This window comes from Manacus candei, unplaced genomic scaffold (assembly GCF_025592945.1).
Source record: "Manacus candei isolate 608988 ecotype Guabito, Panama unplaced genomic scaffold, ASM2559294v1 h1tg000057l, whole genome shotgun sequence".
NCBI classification, from domain to species: Eukaryota; Metazoa; Chordata; class Aves; order Passeriformes; family Pipridae; genus Manacus; species Manacus candei.
This window is the reverse complement of record NW_026138105.1, coordinates 12,673,618-12,692,542: the sequence shown is the minus strand read 5'-3', so window position 1 is coordinate 12,692,542 and position 18,925 is coordinate 12,673,618. Positions and strand designations below refer to the sequence as shown.

General features: G+C 47.7%; 1 protein-coding gene across 10 annotated transcripts; it reads right to left on the bottom strand.

Moving 5' to 3' along the window:
* Nucleotides 1-4,310: 4,310 nt before the first annotated feature.
* On the bottom strand, nt 4,311-18,332 carry TPX2 (TPX2 microtubule nucleation factor). Of its 10 annotated transcripts, none has more exons than XM_051802879.1 (19): nt 18,243-18,332; nt 17,744-17,864; nt 13,414-13,572; nt 13,013-13,135; nt 12,713-12,821; nt 12,026-12,157; nt 11,484-11,531; nt 11,231-11,350; nt 10,589-10,722; nt 10,113-10,270; nt 9,541-9,712; nt 9,272-9,410; nt 7,959-8,175; nt 7,646-7,744; nt 6,818-6,994; nt 6,545-6,691; nt 5,878-5,989; nt 5,040-5,227; nt 4,311-4,605 (listed from the first exon to the last, which is right to left on the bottom strand). In XM_051802879.1, the coding sequence occupies exons 3-19, from the start codon at nt 13,520-13,522 to the stop codon at nt 4,495-4,497; spliced, it is 2,295 nt and encodes a 764-aa protein (XP_051658839.1). In that variant the 5' UTR covers nt 13,523-13,572; nt 17,744-17,864; nt 18,243-18,332; the 3' UTR covers nt 4,311-4,494. The 10 variants fall into 10 exon arrangements, with proteins under 10 accessions (XP_051658839.1, XP_051658843.1, XP_051658840.1 ...); XM_051802883.1 differs by having other exon boundaries at nt 17,744-17,883; nt 18,243-18,314; XM_051802880.1 differs by having other exon boundaries at nt 17,744-17,883; nt 18,134-18,285.
* Between the last annotated feature and the right edge of the window lie 593 nt (nt 18,333-18,925).

Here is an 18,925-nt window from a genome sequence, read left to right as displayed (position 1 = left end):
TGATACAAGAGCAACACTTGCTCAGTGGGACACAGACAGAGGCTCCTGAGCAGACATAGTGCTCTCCTGGTCCAGCCTTCACAGCTTGGATTTGTTGCTTCACTGAGCCCAGTTCCTTTCCCAAAATCCAAGACAGGACCTGGAATGTGACGAGGACCAGCAGGGATGATGCAGGAGCAGGTGCACAGCTCCAACCCACAGTGCTGATGCAGTCGTGTACACGCAGAGGTTGGGGCATCACCACACCCACAGCTCTCGGGGGCTGTGACACCCACACTGCCCCTTCCCGTGGTGAACATGAGTCCCCCCACCTCAGCCTCCACAGGGCACACTGTCGGGAATAACTGTGCCTGGACAGCAGGGACTCTGCCCACCGACTGTCATCGCCAAAGTACAGTTTGGAATTGCCCTCCTCCGGCCGAGGGCTGCCAGACACCTGGTGGCCACCAGTGTCACTTCAGGCACGTACTGCCACCACCCCGCCAGCCTTCGGCTCTGCACCCTCCCGGCAAACCCCGGGTGGAAGGAGCACATCCTCACAGCCGCTCCACAGGCACAGGGCAGGAGTTATGTGCCACAGCCATGCCCCACAGCTCCCTCGAGCTGTTGGTGCAGTGAACGCTGGGATAAAAAAACCTCTCCAAGGAGAGGAGCACCCACCTGGACACCAGCCAGCCTTCCCAGGATGCTTGCAATCTTACAAGCTCCCTGGGAGCAAGGTTGGTGTCTGGAGAGGAAAGCTAGGGACAAGTTGAGGAAGCAAAGCCCTGGGAGCAGGCACTGGTGGCCATGGAAATGGTTCTCCAAAGGTCATTGGTGACCAGGTTTGGCATTATTACAGACAAAATTCGTTTGTGGGCAGAGGGAAATAAGCTGAAATCAGACTCCTCAGCAGAAGGAAGTGTAGAATTGAAGAGTAGGAGGTGTTACACCCCAGGATTTTGGATGCCTTGGTCCAAAATCCCACACCCCAGGGAGCGGCACAATGATCTATCTCTCTGCAAACCAGTCACCACCCAGGGTTCTCAGCCCGGGCTTGGCTTTTTTTTTTTTCCTTCCCATTCAGGAATTTAAGCTAGAGCCGACATTGGCTGCAGCTGGAAAACAGCCTGTCCTGGGGATATCTGGCAGTGCCTCAAGCACGCTGTTCCTTAGCGACGCCGTTGTCACAACTGCAGCAGCACACTTTAACCTTTATGCTTTCCACAGGAAGGGAGGCTCTGAGGGGCCAAAGCCGGCCTGTTCCCTGGGAAACCCTACACCCCAGCTAAATCGAGCAGCAGGGCAGGCTGAACAACATCCCCACCTGAATCCCAGCCATGCCACTGTAACACAAACCAGTCAGGCTGTCGGGCCTGGCGGGCACAGCTTAACTGCTTCCATCAGCGCCCAGGGCTTCCACAACGCGCTGCCAGCGTGCCATGACAGGTGCCATCAAGGTGACGGGGAAAGACAAGGAAAAATCCCAGCAGCAGGAGAAGGGCACCCAGAGCTAGGCAGCACCTTGAGGACAGGAATGCAGCTGCTGGTGGGCAGCACCAGGGAACACCAGTGTGGGCTTGAAGCACCAGGACATACCCAAGGCAGAGGGTCCTCGCCACACTGGCAGCCAACAAGTTGTCCTAGTGGAGAGGGAAGGGAGAAGCAAAACTGTGATTTGAGAGCATCATCAAGCCTTTTCATAAAAACTTTATTCACTAGATAATCAGATCTTGCAATTCAACATAAAAGTCCAGGAAAACATTGCCTTTTAGTTACAGCTCTAGTCTGAGTTCAGCAAATTACTTCGATAAGAAATTATTTTGGGTACAGCTCAACTAGAAATTCATCAGAGGAAGATTTTGTATCCAGCTCTCCTCACCTCCCCTCCTCCCACTCCTTGCTCTCAAGGAAGGCACATAAAGGTTATGGGTTTTGAGTTCTGGAATACAAGAATGTTTTTGCAAAATCCATGCAGAGAGAATATAGATTTTACATCAGTTTCTCAACCTACCCCAACTCTAAAGCTAGGTGCTGGAACAGTACTCAGTTAAATCTTGCTCCAGTCCTGTAATTTTATTCTCCCTGACACTGGGAAAATCACCTGCCCCCCTTTCCCTGATGAAGCCTTGAGCAAACCCCATCCTCTGCAACATCCAGCTCCTCCAGGACACCCATCTCTTACACACTTTCTACACTAGAGCACTTCTTTCACCATGTCAACACCTCCCTCCTAATTAAGGGGGCAGGTCCCACCCATCGGCCTGTGGGAACGTGGTGGGTGACTCCAGCTCAGCCCAACACCCCAGATCCTTGCAGGCACAGCTGCCTGAGGTTCCTTCCACTCTTTGTAGTGCCTGGGGAATACAAGAGGCCGTGTCTGGGGGAAGATGTAATGTCTTTTATTAGACCCAAATGATACCATTGGGAGAAAAAACTGCTAAGTTGTCAGGCACACAATGCCTTCCTCAGGGCAGGAGCAAAGGCCATATAGGGCCATCAGGGAAATCCAGCTGGTCCATCCTTAAGGGATCATTGGCTGCTCCAGCTCCATAGCCTCATTATCCTGTTCGCCTTCACATTCTTCAGCAGCTCATCATCATTCCAGCTTTCTCCTGACTCATCATAAATATTTTCTGCTCCTGCTGCCCACACACTGCTGGCTCCAGACCTGGCACTCGAGGAAGCAGCAAGGATTCCCTGACTGCACATCTGAAGTTCAGCCACGTCCCTGGCCAGTAGATTGCAGGGAACAGCTCCACTGCAACAGAAATGGGGTTAAGGCAGAGTGGCCAGATCCACACTGATCCTAGTTTTCAAGAAGAGGATGCTGACACATCCCTCTTGCTCCAGTCAATCCTGTAAATTGTCACAGCAGCAGTGACAGGAGCTGTTCTGGCTGTCTTGTAACCCTGAGCTCAGCAACATGGGGCTACCAGCAAAGTCAGAAACATGTGGCTGAAGGCATCCTGGGTGACTGGGTCAACCCTTTCAGGTGCAGCTCTGCCACACCTACGCAAAAATCCTCAAGGGAAGGAAAAGTGTAGCTTGAGCAAAAAGGAGCCACAGCTGAGCTTACCATTTCCAAGAGGCCACACTGCTCCAGAGTCATTCATCCTTCAGTACCAACACATTTCCTCAGCCCTCTGGTTCTCCAGAGTTCCTTAGTTACTAACTGCTAAAAACCTTTAATTTTTTCAAGAACCCTTATATTTCAGCAGGGGGGGCTTTTTCTCTTTTAATCCAAGCAGAGAAGTTTGAGACTGGTGCTCTTTGAAACATTCCCATAGAGACTCCAGCTGTTCTGCCATGGCATCCCTTGAGCATCACACTTTTTAGAATTCCTGCAGAAACATAATCCCTCAGGTACAATAAATGTTCATTTTGGAATTTAGCTCTCTGAGGAATTTCTCCCTCTGTTACCTCCCCCAGTTTAGGAGTAAAACAGCAATTGCTTGATGTTCTTTGGCAAGGATGAGATGGCACCTCTAACCATCCCCTCAGCTGGAGTCTGACACCTCAAGTTTGAGCTTCTTCTCTTCTCTACCCAAAAATCTGAATAAAAGGCCACACTCTAAGAATACTTCTCCAATAATATCTGAATTCAGAGGAAATGAAAGCAAGTGTTTGCCATAACCCCCAAACAAGACAGTTTGTCCTACCTGGACACATTAATTCTAAGTTTTCCTTTTTTTCCTCTGTTCTGAACAGCACAACAGCAGCAAGCAGCCCTGCTCACATGTATACCAGCAAGATACAAAGGTAAGAAATCAGAGCACAATACCAAGGTAAGAAATAATTATTAAATTTTTAATCTAAATATGACTTCACAACGCTGGCAGTTTTGTTCTCTGGCACATTTGAGCACTTGGGCTATATTTAACTCTGCTTGCTGCCCAGACTGGCCAGAGACACTGATGTCTCTGTAGCCAAGAGATCTGCACTGGCAGGAGCTGGGGCAGCAGCTCACAGCAAGTCATTTGTCAGTTAAATTGTTCCCCAAATAGAAGGGCTTCAGCTATAAAAGAGCAAGAAGGTTTAATGCTCTAATGTACACAGAGAATTACTTTAAAGCATGAGCAAGACTTATATTGTTCATCTAAACATCATGAGAAAGGTCTGACCTGCACTGCGCTGGCTTGCAGGAGCCTCACGTTATTTAACACAGTTCAAGCTTAATACAGATTAAAAGGCTAAAAACCAGACACTTGAAAACAACACTTAGTGTACAAAGACAAGGCAGCTCTGCCAGATGCACACATCTGTACAGTCAGCCTTTACCAAAACCTCTTCTGCAGGAAAGGGCCTCAGCCCACTAGCCAGAGACAGTGTCATATTAGGAAACTTTATTTAGTTAGGTGGGATGCCATGGGCTCAGGTGGAGTTAAACTATTCAGTACAAAGGAACCAAGGGTAGGAGTTCAGGCAGAGTCACGGAAAAACAACTGTTCCCTCTCTCTTATCAAGAGAGTAGAGAGGGATGGGATCTCCCTCCTAATATCATGTGGGTGCTCATCAGCACCGGAATCTATCTGAGAAGTTGGGAGACTTTGGCAAAGTCAGTAACTGATCACTGGGCTTCACTTCTACGCTGCGGTATTTGCGTATTGGGTTTGCCTTGTGAACCTGTAAAAAAATAAATATAATCAAGGACACAATGAAGCAAATGGTTGCAGCTATGATGAAGTTAAAACTTGCAGGTGAGCCATGGGTGGGATGAAGGCAGGTGTCTGAGACCAACACACTGCCCCAGGCACTGGGAACATGCACAGCACATGTTGGGGTTGTGGGTTTTACAAAGATCATTCTGCTCTGATAGCTACACATGTACAGATCCAAAACTCAGCCACTCAGCAGAGCTGCCTTCCTTATTTGGGTCATTTTGCAGGTTTTGGTTTTTGTTTTTAAAGCAGTTTTAAAGTTAATGAGGAATTAGTTTGCAACAGGGAACCTCGAAAAGACAATCTTAATGCAGCTCAGCAGTGACATGAGCTCCTTGAGGATATTCCCACATTCCTTCGGGTTGCTTTACAGCCCTTGCTCAGAAACAGCTCACTTACCATTTCTTGCCTTAGCTTAGCAACTTCTTCCTTTTCACGCTCCTCTTGTTCCTGCCTGATCTGCTCCTGATACCTCTCCCTTACAGCTTCTGCGTCTGCCAATCGCTTTTCAAATTCTTGCCGTTCTTTTGCCCTTCTTTCCGTTGCCAGCTCAAAGCTTTCAGGAACTACAGAACCAGAAAGGCTCTCTAAGTTAGAAACAGAGGAGACAACATTGGTTCAAAGACAGTCAGGTAAAGCAGAGAGGTACTAGTGTCAGCGGAAGCCTCCCTTTGGAGAGCTTCCCCTTGGCAAGGGTGGTTAGGAGATACCTCCAGGCTTCAGGAAAAGAGAAAACCTTGCTCCCAGACGTGAGCAGTGTTAATGCAGACGTCACCCCGCCACGGGTGTTCTCATGGGAGGGAGCAAGCACACAATTGTTAGTACAAACAAGTTTTTGGTTGGTTTTATGCTCTACAAAGCTCAGTCTACCCAAGCAGTAGATGCCTTCATCTCATTAGAAATGGGAGGAAAAGAGTGACAGCTCTGCAGAAATGCCAGCTGTCTCTGCAGGGAGCTCCTCACATTCTCTGTACCCTTATCCTGAGCTGGCAGACATCAATCATCTGCCAATTGCAGCAGAGCTGCTAAATACAGCTGCCATGCTGGAGCAGGATGGGGGGGAGAGGAAACCCGCCCGCTCCCAGGGGACACAAGCTGTTAGGCAATTAGTTGATTAAATGCAAGGCACTATTGGCTGTGCTGATGAAGAAGAGGCAACAGCCAGAAAAAACACCACTTAATTGCATCAGTCCTGAGCTACCCGCCAAGCCCGTGTAGCAAGTACTTGTAACTCCACCTGATAGTAGTTTGTGTTCCTTTTTGGGCACAAAAGGCTCCTGGTACACCACTGTGTTGGGACGAGCTTTAAAACATGCTGCCTCTTTCTGCCTTTTCAAGTCTTCTTCGAGCTGCAGGAGAAGAAAGCACATCAATGTCAGGCATAAAGAGAGCATCACCCCCTGACACAGACTCCAGCACTCCCAACAACTGAAAGAGCCAGGTTGACTTAGTCAAATCATTTCCATAGAAAATCATATTAAAGCCAGAAAGATGTGTCACTTGTTGCCTGATAGTTACTTTGCCAAAAATAGCTTGAAGAAAGTTTCAGGTGTCCACTGCAGACTTCACACGAGAAAAGCAGTATATTATTTATGTGTCAATAAATCCCCAAGCAGAGAGATGGTCAGCAAAGGGATCCAGCTGCACAGAGTTGCTGCTTAGAAATCACCCCACGGCTGTTCATGCAGCTGTGGTAAATCTAGTGATTTACCATAAAGTGAGAAAAATAAATAACCCCAATCCACCAATCTTTAATCCACAGCTCAACTCTCGTGACAAGGACAGAATAATTCATTGCTCAAACTCAGCTCCTGATTCAACTCAAGCAGGACACTTTTCAGAGTTGACTACAACTCCATCAGCTGCTTTAAGTCCAGTCTTTTCCATTATACTTTTTATCCTACCTGATGTTTCCAGCTCTCGAGCTTGGCAGCTCCCCGTTCATCCACCTGCAGATGGAATGGTTCAGGCTGGGTTGGGGCTTTGACCTTTTTTTCTGGCAGTTTAACTTGGTCAAAGTAAGGCAGAGGCTGCGCTTTGAACTTCGGCACCTGAAACAAACAACTTGAAATATTTCTTGTCCTTTCCTTGGATGTTTAACAGGCAACAGCAAGAGGCAGATCCTGCCACACTCCTTTTACTGAAGGAGTGGAATCCAAGGCAGCTTCACTTCTTACCTCTTCCTTCTGAAATTCTTCTATTTTTTTCTCTTTTTGTATTTGCCGCTCTTTGTCCCGGGCATCAAAAGAGAAGGGGCAAACTTCCACGTGCCTCTGCTCTGGCATTTTGGGTTTGAAGGGCACTCCGTAATGTGGCATAGGGTTAGCTTTGATCACAGGCACCACCTCCTTTTCCTAAAGCAATATTAGTGTTAGGATCTGATTTTTTATTTTTGTAGAGACCACAACTCCTGCCAAACAAAGCCATGAAGAGCTTTGAATGAGCTCCTTTAATAAGGGGAACAGCAGGGTCAAGCAAACACTGGACACTGCAAAAATTAGCAATCCAAGAAGTTCCTATTTACTAGCATCCTGACCCACAGGCCAGTTCTTCCTCTTTCTAAACCACTCTCATTTCTAGTACTCATCCAAATTAGACTTTAATGTCCTGTTCACAAGAGGGAAAGGAAAAAGCACATGATGCATTCAGAATCCTGCTCCCCACCTCGGGGAGAAGGGTCATGTGCAATATCTGCCCTCCATGACAGAATAGGGAAGGGCAATGTCCTGAGAAATTTAAGCAGTTCACTTTCCTCCTTCATAGCAGCAACACTTCAGAAACCCCCATCAGTGCTCTTGTGTTTAAATTTCACTTCATATGAGAATTCAGTTTCTGTAAAATGAGTAGCAGTAACTCAAAATTGCTTTGAGAGAACGGCACAAAGGTGACCAGTGGAGGAACTGCTCACAGGAGGGCAGAGGCTCCCCAGCCCAGAGCATCCTACCCACAGCCAGAAGCACTGTGGTGGGACCTGGGCCTGGCTCCAGCCTAGTCACAACCGTTACCTTTTCTTCCTCTCTGCCAGACACACGGGTTCTGCTTTTCAAGGTGAAGGCTGGAGACTTGGGGACTGTACAAGGAAGTTCTTTCTTCTCCGGAACACCCTGTTCAGAAGAGCCAGTAAGGAGTTACCCAAGGCCGAGTGCCAGGAAAACATAACACAGAGCACAGGACGTACCTGTTGCAGTTCTTACCTAATGGCAGCCAGTGTTTACTGGAGATTATCAAAATACATAATGCAACACAGGTACAGGCATTCTGAAACTGATTGCCACCTCAGTCCTAATTCCCAGGTCTGGGTATTACCAAACTTCTTACCACAGCATCCTCCAGGATTTTTGTGGGACACGGCCTGGAATGGAATTCGAAGCGCTCTTCCTCCTGCCGCTTCTTACTCTCACGCTCCTGAATCCTTTTTTCTGTTTCCAACTCGAAGCCGATGGGTTGTGTGACATTCCTCACACGGGGTTTCTTGGGCAGGAGTGGCCCACCCTCAAAGATTTTGTAATTGAGTTCTCGCGCTTTGAATTTGTACCTACACAGCAGAGATGGAGGCAGTCACCTATACATTGTACATTACTGTGCAACTCTAGTTAGCAACTCTTCCTTTGGTTTTGAAACAGCAAGATTAATAAGGAAAACATGAATTGCTTTCCTAAAAATACAAACTTTTGGCCACCAGGAGAGTTTTGAAGCGCATGCAGGGTGTATACTGCTATACTGGGTTTGCTTTACTCATCATAAGCTGTACTGAACTCAAGATCAGCTCTCCTAAGAGCACTTTCTACAAAATGAATTGGCTACTTTTCACTTCCCTACAATCAGAGCCATGGAATCATGCATGAGCTAAAGGAATATCAATGGTTTTATGCTACTCATTCTTTTACACAAAGGGTATTCCTGAGAAGTGATATTTTGGTATCTGAAAGATATTCCCAGTGTGGTACTGTCCTAGTTAGGACAGCTGAGATCAGTTCATCATGGTGGGTGTAACCCAAAACTGTATTCTATAGCCTTCCATGTCATTTCCCAGAAACTAGACTATTGTTGTCAATAGACTATTCGCACCCTCTGCCCATAGAGCCTGACTCCTCAGGCTATAAACTAGGTGTTAAGAGGCCTGTGAGATAGAAGGATGTTTCTGTCCTCACACCCTTTGTGGAACTCCCCGCCCTGAGGAGAGTACCAAGCATTCCTGCCTGAACTGGAGGATATATAATCTTGGAGTTTTGGAACATTTTTCAACCCACTCGTGGGATCCAGAGGAAGGCTGCATCTCATCCCTCTCAACCAGACTTAGACCACCACTGGACTGCGATCACCAGTTCTGGCCAGACTGCAGCAGCTCTCCCACCAGCAGGTTCTTCCCCTCTCCCTTTACTTTGGACTCAAGCGGGGCCCAAGGAACACCACTTTGTTCATGCCCCAGGGCACTGGGTTATACATTTGGGTTTTTGTGGGTTGAGACCAATTGTTTGTTTGTATTATTGTACTTACTGTATTATTTTAATAAATTGTTATTCTGACTTATAATCTCTCCTTTGAGTTGAGTTCATTCCCCCTGCTGGTTAACCTTTAAACCAGCACAGGTACATTCCTCCCTTGGAGGACTAGAGTAAACATTTACTTACTGTTGAATTCTCTCTAATTCCTCTGCTTCTAACTCTGCTGCAGTTTTGCAGGTGACAGGTCTCGAGCGCTGCTTTGTTTGGAGCACTGGTGTTTTGGCACAGGTGAGCTGAGGCTTCACAGACTTTCCTGAAACTTGGCCTGTAAATTCAAGTCAGAGACCAGCAGTTAATGGCAAGGCCTACAACAGACACAGACTGCTTGCTCAGAGCAGTCAAAGCATCTCTGTTGTTCTACCACCATCTCTGTGGACACAGGCAGGACCACTCACCTTCTTCCTCAGGTTTCCTGCTCCTCAAATGGTAACGAGAGGGTGTGCGTTTTTGGAATGCTTCTACCTGCTCAGCAAAGGACACGTACTCTGATGTGGTTTCGAGTTTTCTTTTGTTTCCCTGGGACAGGTTGAAAGGTTTGGGGACAGTGGGTCCCTTTGGCATTCGCATCTGGAGAAAGAAAACAGTCAGTACGGCCATGGCCAAGAGGCTTCGACAACATTTCCTTCCCCTCACTGAAAAGAAGGTAACACTTTAACATTAAGCATAAATGTTAATACTCTGAACACACACAAGTCATATTGGGAAACTGTTCAAAGCAGAAGATTAAAGCATGAAGTGGAATGACTGGAAGATCTGACATTAAAGATCTGACATTAAATCTTTTTCCACAAGATTTCTTTGGAGTCTTGTGGCAACGAGACACACGGCAAGTTCTCAATTAGGTTTGCACAACACCTGCCCCTCCTGAGGTAACCCCTCTGTGGGTCACCAGCATGGGTGTTGCACAAGCAGCAAGGAGGTGATGTCAAGAATCAGTCAGCCAAGTGCTGACAACACTGGCTCTCACCGGAGAAGGGGGATGCTTCCTGAGTACTGCTGCAAAATCCAGCTCCTTGTACTCATTCTCAGGATGGCTTCCCACGTTCTGTTTAATCCTATTCTCTGTGTAGAAGTGGAAATCAATTGGCTTTGTTACTTGACCAACTGGTCTCTTCATGGGTTGTCCTAAAGAAAAAGAACACTTAAGAATTGGAAGCCTTTTGGAGTGGGGCGGGGGTGTAGGATTTGCGGGGATAAAAAAAAAAGGCATTTAATATCTAATAACTAGACAAATTTTTAGAAAACTCATCTTTAACCCTTCAAAACATGACAAAACCCAAACACTTTTTTCCAGGCAGTTTAGAGGCTGATCTACATTAAAAGCCTCCTAATATTTATCACAAAGTCTGGAATGTTTGTTTCCAGAGGTACTTGCACAGCTCTGTGCAGCACTCTCCAGCTGAGCCCAGTACAGCTTCAATCTGCAATCCAGGCAGAGCCCACCTGCTCCAGCAATAGCTGCTTTCAGAGACTCCTCGTTCTTCTTCCGCAGCTCCATAACCTCCTGCTGCAACTGCTGCATCTTTTCAAGTTCCTGCTCCTCTGTACTCTTCAGCTTGCTAGAAGGTTTGGTCCTCCTGCAGAAGCACATTAAAGACTGAGATATTCCTTCCTGCTTCCCTGGTTATTAGCATGTTAGTGCAAGGAACATCTGTAACAAATGCAGATAGAGCCTTCCCAAATCTTCGTTTGCGAAGCCTAGCCATGAAAATGAATGCAAGGAACATGCTTATTTCTGACCTCACTGCAGGAGCATTCCTTGTTATAAAATCATACTCTTCAGAAGATCTGCTTGGATTTTGTTTGCTCAAGAAATCTCACAGCTAGCTGCTATTCTGCAGAGCCATTTGCTGTGGGCATGCTCAATCCACCAGCAAGAACAACTTGTTCCTCAAAAGAAAAGCAAAAGCTTTCCAGTGCACAGGTTCAGCTGGTGAAGTACATTTCATCCTAATATTGTTGCCTTAACCTAGTGTTTACTAAATGTGATACCATCACATGCTAAGTTGAAGCTGGAAACACTCAGCCAGGACTGTCACCTAAATCAACCGTGATTAGCAGACAAGTCACAAGAAAGCCACGTACTTCAACATTGTTGGCGTGGAGGGCATGAGTGGTTTGCTTTTCTCTCTCTCTGGGGACAGGTCAGGATCCTGTGAGGGCTCTGCCTTTGTGGATTCTTCCGTCTCCTTTCTGCTGCCAGAACTAAGAAAACGACTTGTTAGAGCAAACCACTCCAATTAACTGTGTTCTAAATGAAAGATCACCTGCAGTTCTCACCACCATGTATAACATCCCAACACCTGGTGAGGTCTAAGGTATGCCAGGCTGGCCTTACCTCACCATAGGCCCAGGCAGACTGTCCAGTTTTCCCTGGTATCTAAGGCTGCAGAAGGGAAGATGAATTGCTGAGTTTTTGGAACTTTTCTAGAGGAAGGAGTACTGTACTGTGGTACAGCAGCATTTCAAAGATCACACTTCAATTTCCTGACCTCAAGCTTATCACCATATGATACCTTAGTGGTTAAGCTAATTTGAGAAATATTTGAGCTGTGACTCTTTCATAACTTATGACTAACTGCCTGATGACTTCCTGATGGATAAGTTAAGACAAATTTAAAACTAACTGACTGACACTGAGTAAGGAGTAAGAAGCTGAAGAAACCCACGCTCATTTCATTCACATCTCTACTTCCAAACAGAGCAATTCCTTCAGCTCTTGCAGCCATTTCTTGTTTATGAAACCAGTATCAGGAATCAGTTCCAGTCATCACCCCCTAACCTTTGTGTGAGAACCCTCTCAGCCAACTGGAAATCCTTTCCAAAGGAACAGTTGTTACCCCCTTCCCAGCCTCAAACAGAAGAACTTTGATGGCGTACATTCTCATTTTCTTCAGAGGTGGAACCTCTTCCTTATTATCCAGGGCATTAGCAATTCTCTCTGCTTTGATTCTCCCCGGCTGCTTGCGCTGATGGGTTTTTCTTGGCTTTGCAGCTGGTCTCTTGCTCGTTCTAGAGTAGAACAGAAAACAGGGGTCAGCTTTCCCACAGATCTGAGGAGACACACGACCTGGATAACACTTTTTATGTCAGTGCACCACCTAACTCCACCATTCCCACCATGCAAATTGCATTTAAAACAACAATCCAAATGCAGCACGATTTATTAAAGTTTAGCAATCCATAAACTTAGTATTCTTCGGTATATGCAAGCATACAGAGCCCCTTGCATTCATATGAAGAACGAGTTCTGCCCAAGTCAGACAGATATAAACAAAGAAACTTTATAAGCCACCTCAGTTTCAGATGTCCTCACATTCCAGAAGCTCCTGGTGCTACCAAGTCTCATTTGACAAGTATGTGAGACACTGCATTACATTTCCACCCTAGAGACTGTCCCTCCAGCTTAGCCAGCAGATCAGCTGTCCCAGTACACAATCTCCATGCTGGAGAACTCCAGCCCCACAGGATGACCCAAGAACAGCTAGAACTGCAGATCCTGAGAACAGAGACCTAGTTAGTTACACCATTATCAATCATTTTGCAAACTGAACACAAGAATTTCACCTCTGAGGGGCCTCTGCAGGGGCAGCAGCTCTCCAGGTCTCCAGGGACCCAATGATGTTCTGAGAGACCGCGTGGGTCTGTGCACCCTCTTCTTCACCATTGCTTTCACCTGAGAAGGGGGACAAGTGTCAGCTCATCCATATACACATATAAAGAACACCTCAAATTAAAACCATGTGAGACCTTGCAGACAACAGTTTATGAAGATGGTCCCAGAAAAGCCAGACAGAGGCCTTTCCATTTTGCCAGTGAAAAGCAGGTAAAATTAAATTCCCTGCCCCCCATACTATGCCAACTTACTCATTGCTACTCCTTGTGATGTGAAGGCAGAGAGAACATCAGGCTTTGTATAAGCAGGGCTGCTCTGTGAGACCTTCGCCACATTTTCTGCAGGAGGGATATTCTCCATATTGGCTTTTTGGTCTGTCAGGAGAAAAAGATATTCACTATACATAGTATGTTAGGAATTTTTAACAATACATCAGAATATCATTATGAGGTTAACGAAGTCACCTGTCAAGTTACAGACATTAAAGTTTAAATTAAAAAAAACACAAAACAACAAAAAAACCCCCATGCATAATGGATGACGCAGCTAAAAACATGAATAACCAATTGGCACAGAAGCCACACCCAAACCAAGGATAACACCGAGGCCTCATCCAATGAGAAAACAAATCAAGGAGTTGGAAGCAACTTACCAAACCAGGAGTCTGCGTTGTGTACATCAGCATCATCCTCACCCAGAGTTGCAAAGTTGATGCAGGTGTTTGGGACGTCAAAGGAATAGCGGGATTCTGATCTAGCCATCTTTGCTGTCACACTGTCCCCACGAGTCCTCTGCCTGCACCACTACAGTTCTTTAGACAACAACAGGGTGTCAGTGGAATCATCCCCCATCTCTCTTCCTCCTCAAGGTTTCTAGGGAAAGGCACTGGGACAGCCTTTGGTACAACCCCCTTTCTTGCACTTCACACCTTTGGGCAGAATGCCTCTTGAGCAATGCAGGGGTTTATTCTACTGCTGATTGGCAAAGCTAAGGAGACCTCATCACTGTTGACATTTGCAGGTTCAAAACTATCAGGAAGATCAAGTTTTGAGGGTTTTCTTTGTACTTGTAGGTGCTAGAATTGTATTTTTAAGACAAAGTAAAGTACAAGTCTTTTCCAGAGAGCAACTGATTTGCACTTCCTTCCCTCACCACTGCACAAAGAAGAGTTCTTACCCTTACAGGATTTACAAAACTGATGAGCTTCACTCCAGAGCACTGCAAAGCACAGCCTTTCTCCCTCTGAAGAGCTACAAACAAGAACTAATGACACAAAGGTGCTCTTCTAGAGAGTAAATTGATTTTCAAAGCAGGAAAATGGCTCTGTAGAGCATTGTTACCGGGCAAAAATTCAGAAGGAGGGCAGTGTCAGGCCCTCCTGCATTCCACAGCACTAGCCCAAGGCTGGCCAGGCTATAAACAAACCGAGCACTGTGACCATGTCAAACAGTCCCTGCAGTTAATTAACGGAGCACTGACAGCAAGAGGAGTCCCTGTGTCAACAGGTGATATTAAACTCAACGGAACAGGAACAAAGCCAGCGACAAAGTTATAAACCCTGAAATTACATCAAAACCTTTTTGCAAAGGTGCTTTCGCGGTGCCTCGCACAGCTGCGAGGCAAAGCCCACGAGGATGTTATAAAACCCTCCCCGAGGAAATCACCTGAACTTTGCTTTTATGAGCCCAAGCAACTCCAAAGCAGCGTATTCCTAATCCAGGCAGCCTCAGCCCTAAACCATCTGTCTAGGCAGACCACACATGGTTCAGCCCAGATGGTGTGTGCTCCATGAATAAGGAAATGCAGTGTTTAGAGGGTACCACGGCTGGTCACAACCTGAGGATGGCTGCACTGAGAAACCTTCAGCTCCTCTGAGCAGAACTATGATAGTCAAAGGGAAGAATGTCACTAGAGAAGCACCAGCTACACGGCTGTGAAGATGTCAAGGTAAGGCCCAAAGAAGGCAAATAGAAGAATCAGAGCCAAAACCAACTGTAACTGAGCTGGAGACATGGCTGGAATCAAATGCTTTCCTACTGCCCTTAATCAAGATAGAGTTTCTGTCAACACGTTCCACTTTTTTTAAAAATCAAATGCGTCATCTGCATTCTCCCCTCACCCTCCCCAGTCAGTTCACCAAGTCAGAGCTCTGGGCATCATGTTTCACAGCTACTTGTGCCCACTGCTACACTGCTGTGGTTCCCAGCTTTTTACTGTGTAAGGTCCTTATTCTCCCATAGTGTCAGCACTCTCATCACTGACCTCATTGCTGACCCCTTCTCTCTTCCCTTCCCTCCATCCCAGACAGAAGAGAATAGTCAGGAAAAGAAAGGGATTGTATCAATGCCTCAGGTTCATACTCCAAGGTTTTTGAAATAGACAACAGGGAGGTAAAAGTTATTGTGACTGAACTCCAGAGGGTCCATTTCAGTCAGATGAAGTCATGGTATCCACTTTTCAAATCCCTAGGTATCCTCCAAGTCCTGCCCAGCACAGGATTGACAGTGAAGCAGCAGTTCACTGAAAGGCATCTCCCTCCTCCACCCACCGACTCAGTTCCCGTCGGCCAGGAACTTTCCAGTGATTTATCACTCCAATGTGCCACCACAAGGCTCCTGCAATCCCCACAGGCTCGGGTGGGCACAGCCTGACCCCCGCTGCCCACTCCCTGCAGGCGTTTTAAAACACCTGGGCAGGATTCTGACACCACAACCACATTCATCTCAACCCAAAATTCTTTCTCTCTGCTGTGGCACTCATCCACCTGAAGTGCGCTCAGGAAATTTCTTCTCATTAATAAGGCCATTCCCCTAATTAGCAGGCACTGTGTGCATTTCCCTGAGTGTGACTGCGGGCACACTGTAACCCTACACAGCTCCGCCGTGGATTTAAAGCCTGACCCTGCTCTCCCCCACATCCATCACCTCCTGTGTCGACATAGGTGTCCCCAGCCAGCTGGGGAACCCTCACCCCCGTTCTGCAGGATCAGCTTTCACCTGGTTCACGGAGCTGCTGGGGCAGGAAAGGAGGATCTGCTCTTCTCACTATCAAAACCACCTCAGATTCCTTTTATAAAGCAACTACCTGATTAAAACCTTTATTTTCTTTCTAGGTCTGCTCTCTCACTGAGCTGAACGTGCCTCCAGAGCAGCAGAGCCATATCCACAGAGAGGAATAGGCAGTGGGTTCCTCTGGATGTCAGGTTTCTTTTGAGTAACTACACTTTGGCACGTTCCAGAAGAGTGCCTTGGCATGGTTTAGATTAGTTAGCTTTGAAAAAGGATTAAGCTAAATTGGAACAAGCATTCCTATCCCAGAATAAGACTGATCCAACAGCAAGCACAGTAGGTATTTTGGAATAACTTCACACCTCACTCTAATCCAAATTAGCTTTAAAATACCAACACGATTCCATCACAGACGTGATCAGTATCTTTCTCTCAATGTAGTTGTGAATTTTGTGCCAAAAGCAGGAACAGCAGACCCTGCCTGGACAAAGGACCTCCCAGCTGTGCAGGACATTGTGTCAGAGAAAGGATGCAGCATTCCAAGATGAGAAATCGAGGTCAGAAGCAGAGAGAACAGAGGAGTCTAAGTCTGGGGGAGTAGCAATGGCCAGACAGGCTATTGATAGGGACACAGGCAACTAGTGATAGAAGAAAATAAAAGAGGAGAAATTTAGATTGGATATTAGTGAGAAAGCCTTCCCTGTGAGTGTAGTGAGGCACAGATTACTCAAAGAAGGTGTGGCTGCCTCATCTCTGCAAGTGTTCAAGGCCAGCTTGGACAGGGCTTGGAGCAACCTGGGATAGTGGAAGGTGTCCCTGCCCATGGCAGGGGGGTGGAACAAGATGAGCCTTAAGGACCCTTCCAACCCAAACCAGTCTGGATTCTAAGGAGGGCACAGAGAGGGCACCTTCCTGCCACCTCACAGTGCAATTAGATAAACCCTCAGTCACCTGGGGATGACACCTCATCACAACACACCAGTGGAGCTTCACAAGCTACAGATGTTACTTATGGCAAATCCCAACAGGATCAGAAAGCAGAAAGAAAATAAGAGCAGACACAAACAGGATATTCCAAATTATTTCAGCAGATAAGTGCAAAACCAGTCGATCCACATGCCTCAAAATCCAAGATGGGCAACCAGGAACAAGCAACAGAAGCTTCCCCAAGGCTGAGGCAGCTGCACAGCAACATGCTGAGACAATTCCAGTGCCTTCTGCTAGGCTCCAACACCAGCTGCTGCTTCAGCGCAGGACACTGCACTAACCAGGCAGCTTCTTTATTGTCCTTGAACCCTGAGCTTTCCATTCCTTTTTAAGGGATAATAACACATACAAAGCTCCTGGATGCTTTTCAGTGGTTAATATGTAAATTGGACCATTAGAAAGGGCTGGAAATTGCCTCTCTGTAGCTACAGTCCCATCACCACAGCCTGATAGGAACCATCCCACCCACCACCTGAACTGCTTCCATATGATGCCAGAAGCTTTGGAAAGTCATCCTTCATCCTTGATTTTCCCTGAGCAGGATGAAGTGAACACTTCTAACAGACTCTGGATCTACAGCTTCTCCCTCCTCTCTAGTGCCCCCCACTCAGTGTTCAGCTGTGCTTCTCTGTAGCACAGAATCAACACTGGATTCACCATCCCGGGTACGGAACTGCGGCAACGCTGCTGTTCCGTCATGCAACGCCCAAATTAGGGGACAAACCCTTTATCTCTCCCCAGCTGAGAGCGGAGCCCGCAGGGAGCTCCGGGTACCACCCCAACTTACAGCGAAGGGAGGGGAGAGGTGCTGGCACAGCCTTCGCCGTACTAACGGCCCAGACCCGCCCTTGCCCCCAAAAATAAACAGCCCTGACAGCTCGAGCTCCCTAAATGAGATCCTACAAGTTTCAGAAGACACGAAGACGGGGCCGTCTAAGAATAGCAGTTCAAGGAAAAGTAAATTATTTTTAGCCAGTATAACCTCACCTTATTGTTAGATTAAGTTGAAGGCCTTCTAGCTTAAAAAAAGCACCGCACAAAAATAGCTCCCTTAATGCTTTTTCTGTTACTTGAGCCCGGCTTCGCCTGATTAGCTTCCCTTCTTTTCCTGTAAAGCAGAATTTTGCCTGAGAAGAAATAACAGAGTGAAATTGTGAAATACACCTTTCCATCAGATTTTGTGATATTTTTAAGGACTCGGAACTTCACTTCCGAGGAACCCACCCAAGCCCAAGGCTTGTTCCAGCACCGCGATGCTACTGGGAGAGCGAGAACCCTCCGGCTCGGCCCCTTCGCGACAGCGGTTTCGGCCACGGTCTGAGTGGCCCGAGCCACCTCCCACCTCCCCTTACAGAGTCGCGCCTTCGGCCCCGTTACCGATACATGGGCTCGGGGCAGCGCCGCGTCCTCACAACCAGAGCAGATCCGGAGAAGAAGTGCCAAGGCCGGAGTTGGTGGGGGGTTCGACCCAGGCCCCCTCACTCACCCCAACGCCGCCGCCCCGCGCGGCGCCGCCGTTAACGAATTTCAAACAGGGCCCGCCCGCCCGAACCCACCAATCAGCGCCCCCGCCGCGAGCCAATTTGCTGGACCCACCAGAGGACCCGGATGAGACAACCAGGGCTGCGGAGTTGAGCTGTGTCCGCAAAGGCCTATGGGAAATGTAGTGCTCATTCGAACCCCGACGCCGAAGGACGGCGAGCTGTGAACCACAACTCCCATAATGCACTGCTGGGCGCGCTTGGCCAATCAGGCGATGTGGCGTTTTGAGTGACATTCGGGACGCCCTATCAGCGGCCAGTGGGCGGGTCCCGGAGCCGGTGCCAGCAAGGCCGGGCAAGAGCTAACCGCAGCCAGGCCTTGGTACGACGGCTGTGCTAGTGTTCGCTGCCCGGCTTTCACCCGTTGTCCCTCACCAAATCAACCCCTCTGACCCCTGGGCACGGGGAATGTGGCTTCCACCGCCTGGTGACCCAGATTCCCGATGCTGCAGGGGTAAAGTGCCTCAGCGGCGTTATCGACCCCGAATCCTGCGTAAAGCTCCCCATGGCACTTGGAGAAAAATGGGCATCCGGCTGCTAGGGGCAGGGCCGGCCCTGGATGCCACAGCCGCTTGCACTGCTCGCATCAGCCTCCTCTTACAGCCCCGCCGCGGGCTCCTGGAGCACT

What these genes read in the sequence shown, in the direction of transcription:
- TPX2 (XM_051802879.1), bottom strand. Translation starts at nt 13,522, where the DNA reads ATGGCTAGATCAGAATCCCGCTATTCCTTTGACGTCCCAAACACCTGC. An exon ending in ATCACAAGGAGTAGCAATGA is followed by an intron (nt 12,822 to 13,012) that starts GTAAGTTGGCAT and finishes CCCCCTTCTCAG; the next exon opens with GTGAAAGCAATGGTGAAGAA. An exon ending in GGAAGCATCCCCCTTCTCCG is followed by an intron (nt 9,713 to 10,112) that starts GTGAGAGCCAGT and finishes TTCTTTCTCCAG; the next exon opens with ATGCGAATGCCAAAGGGACC.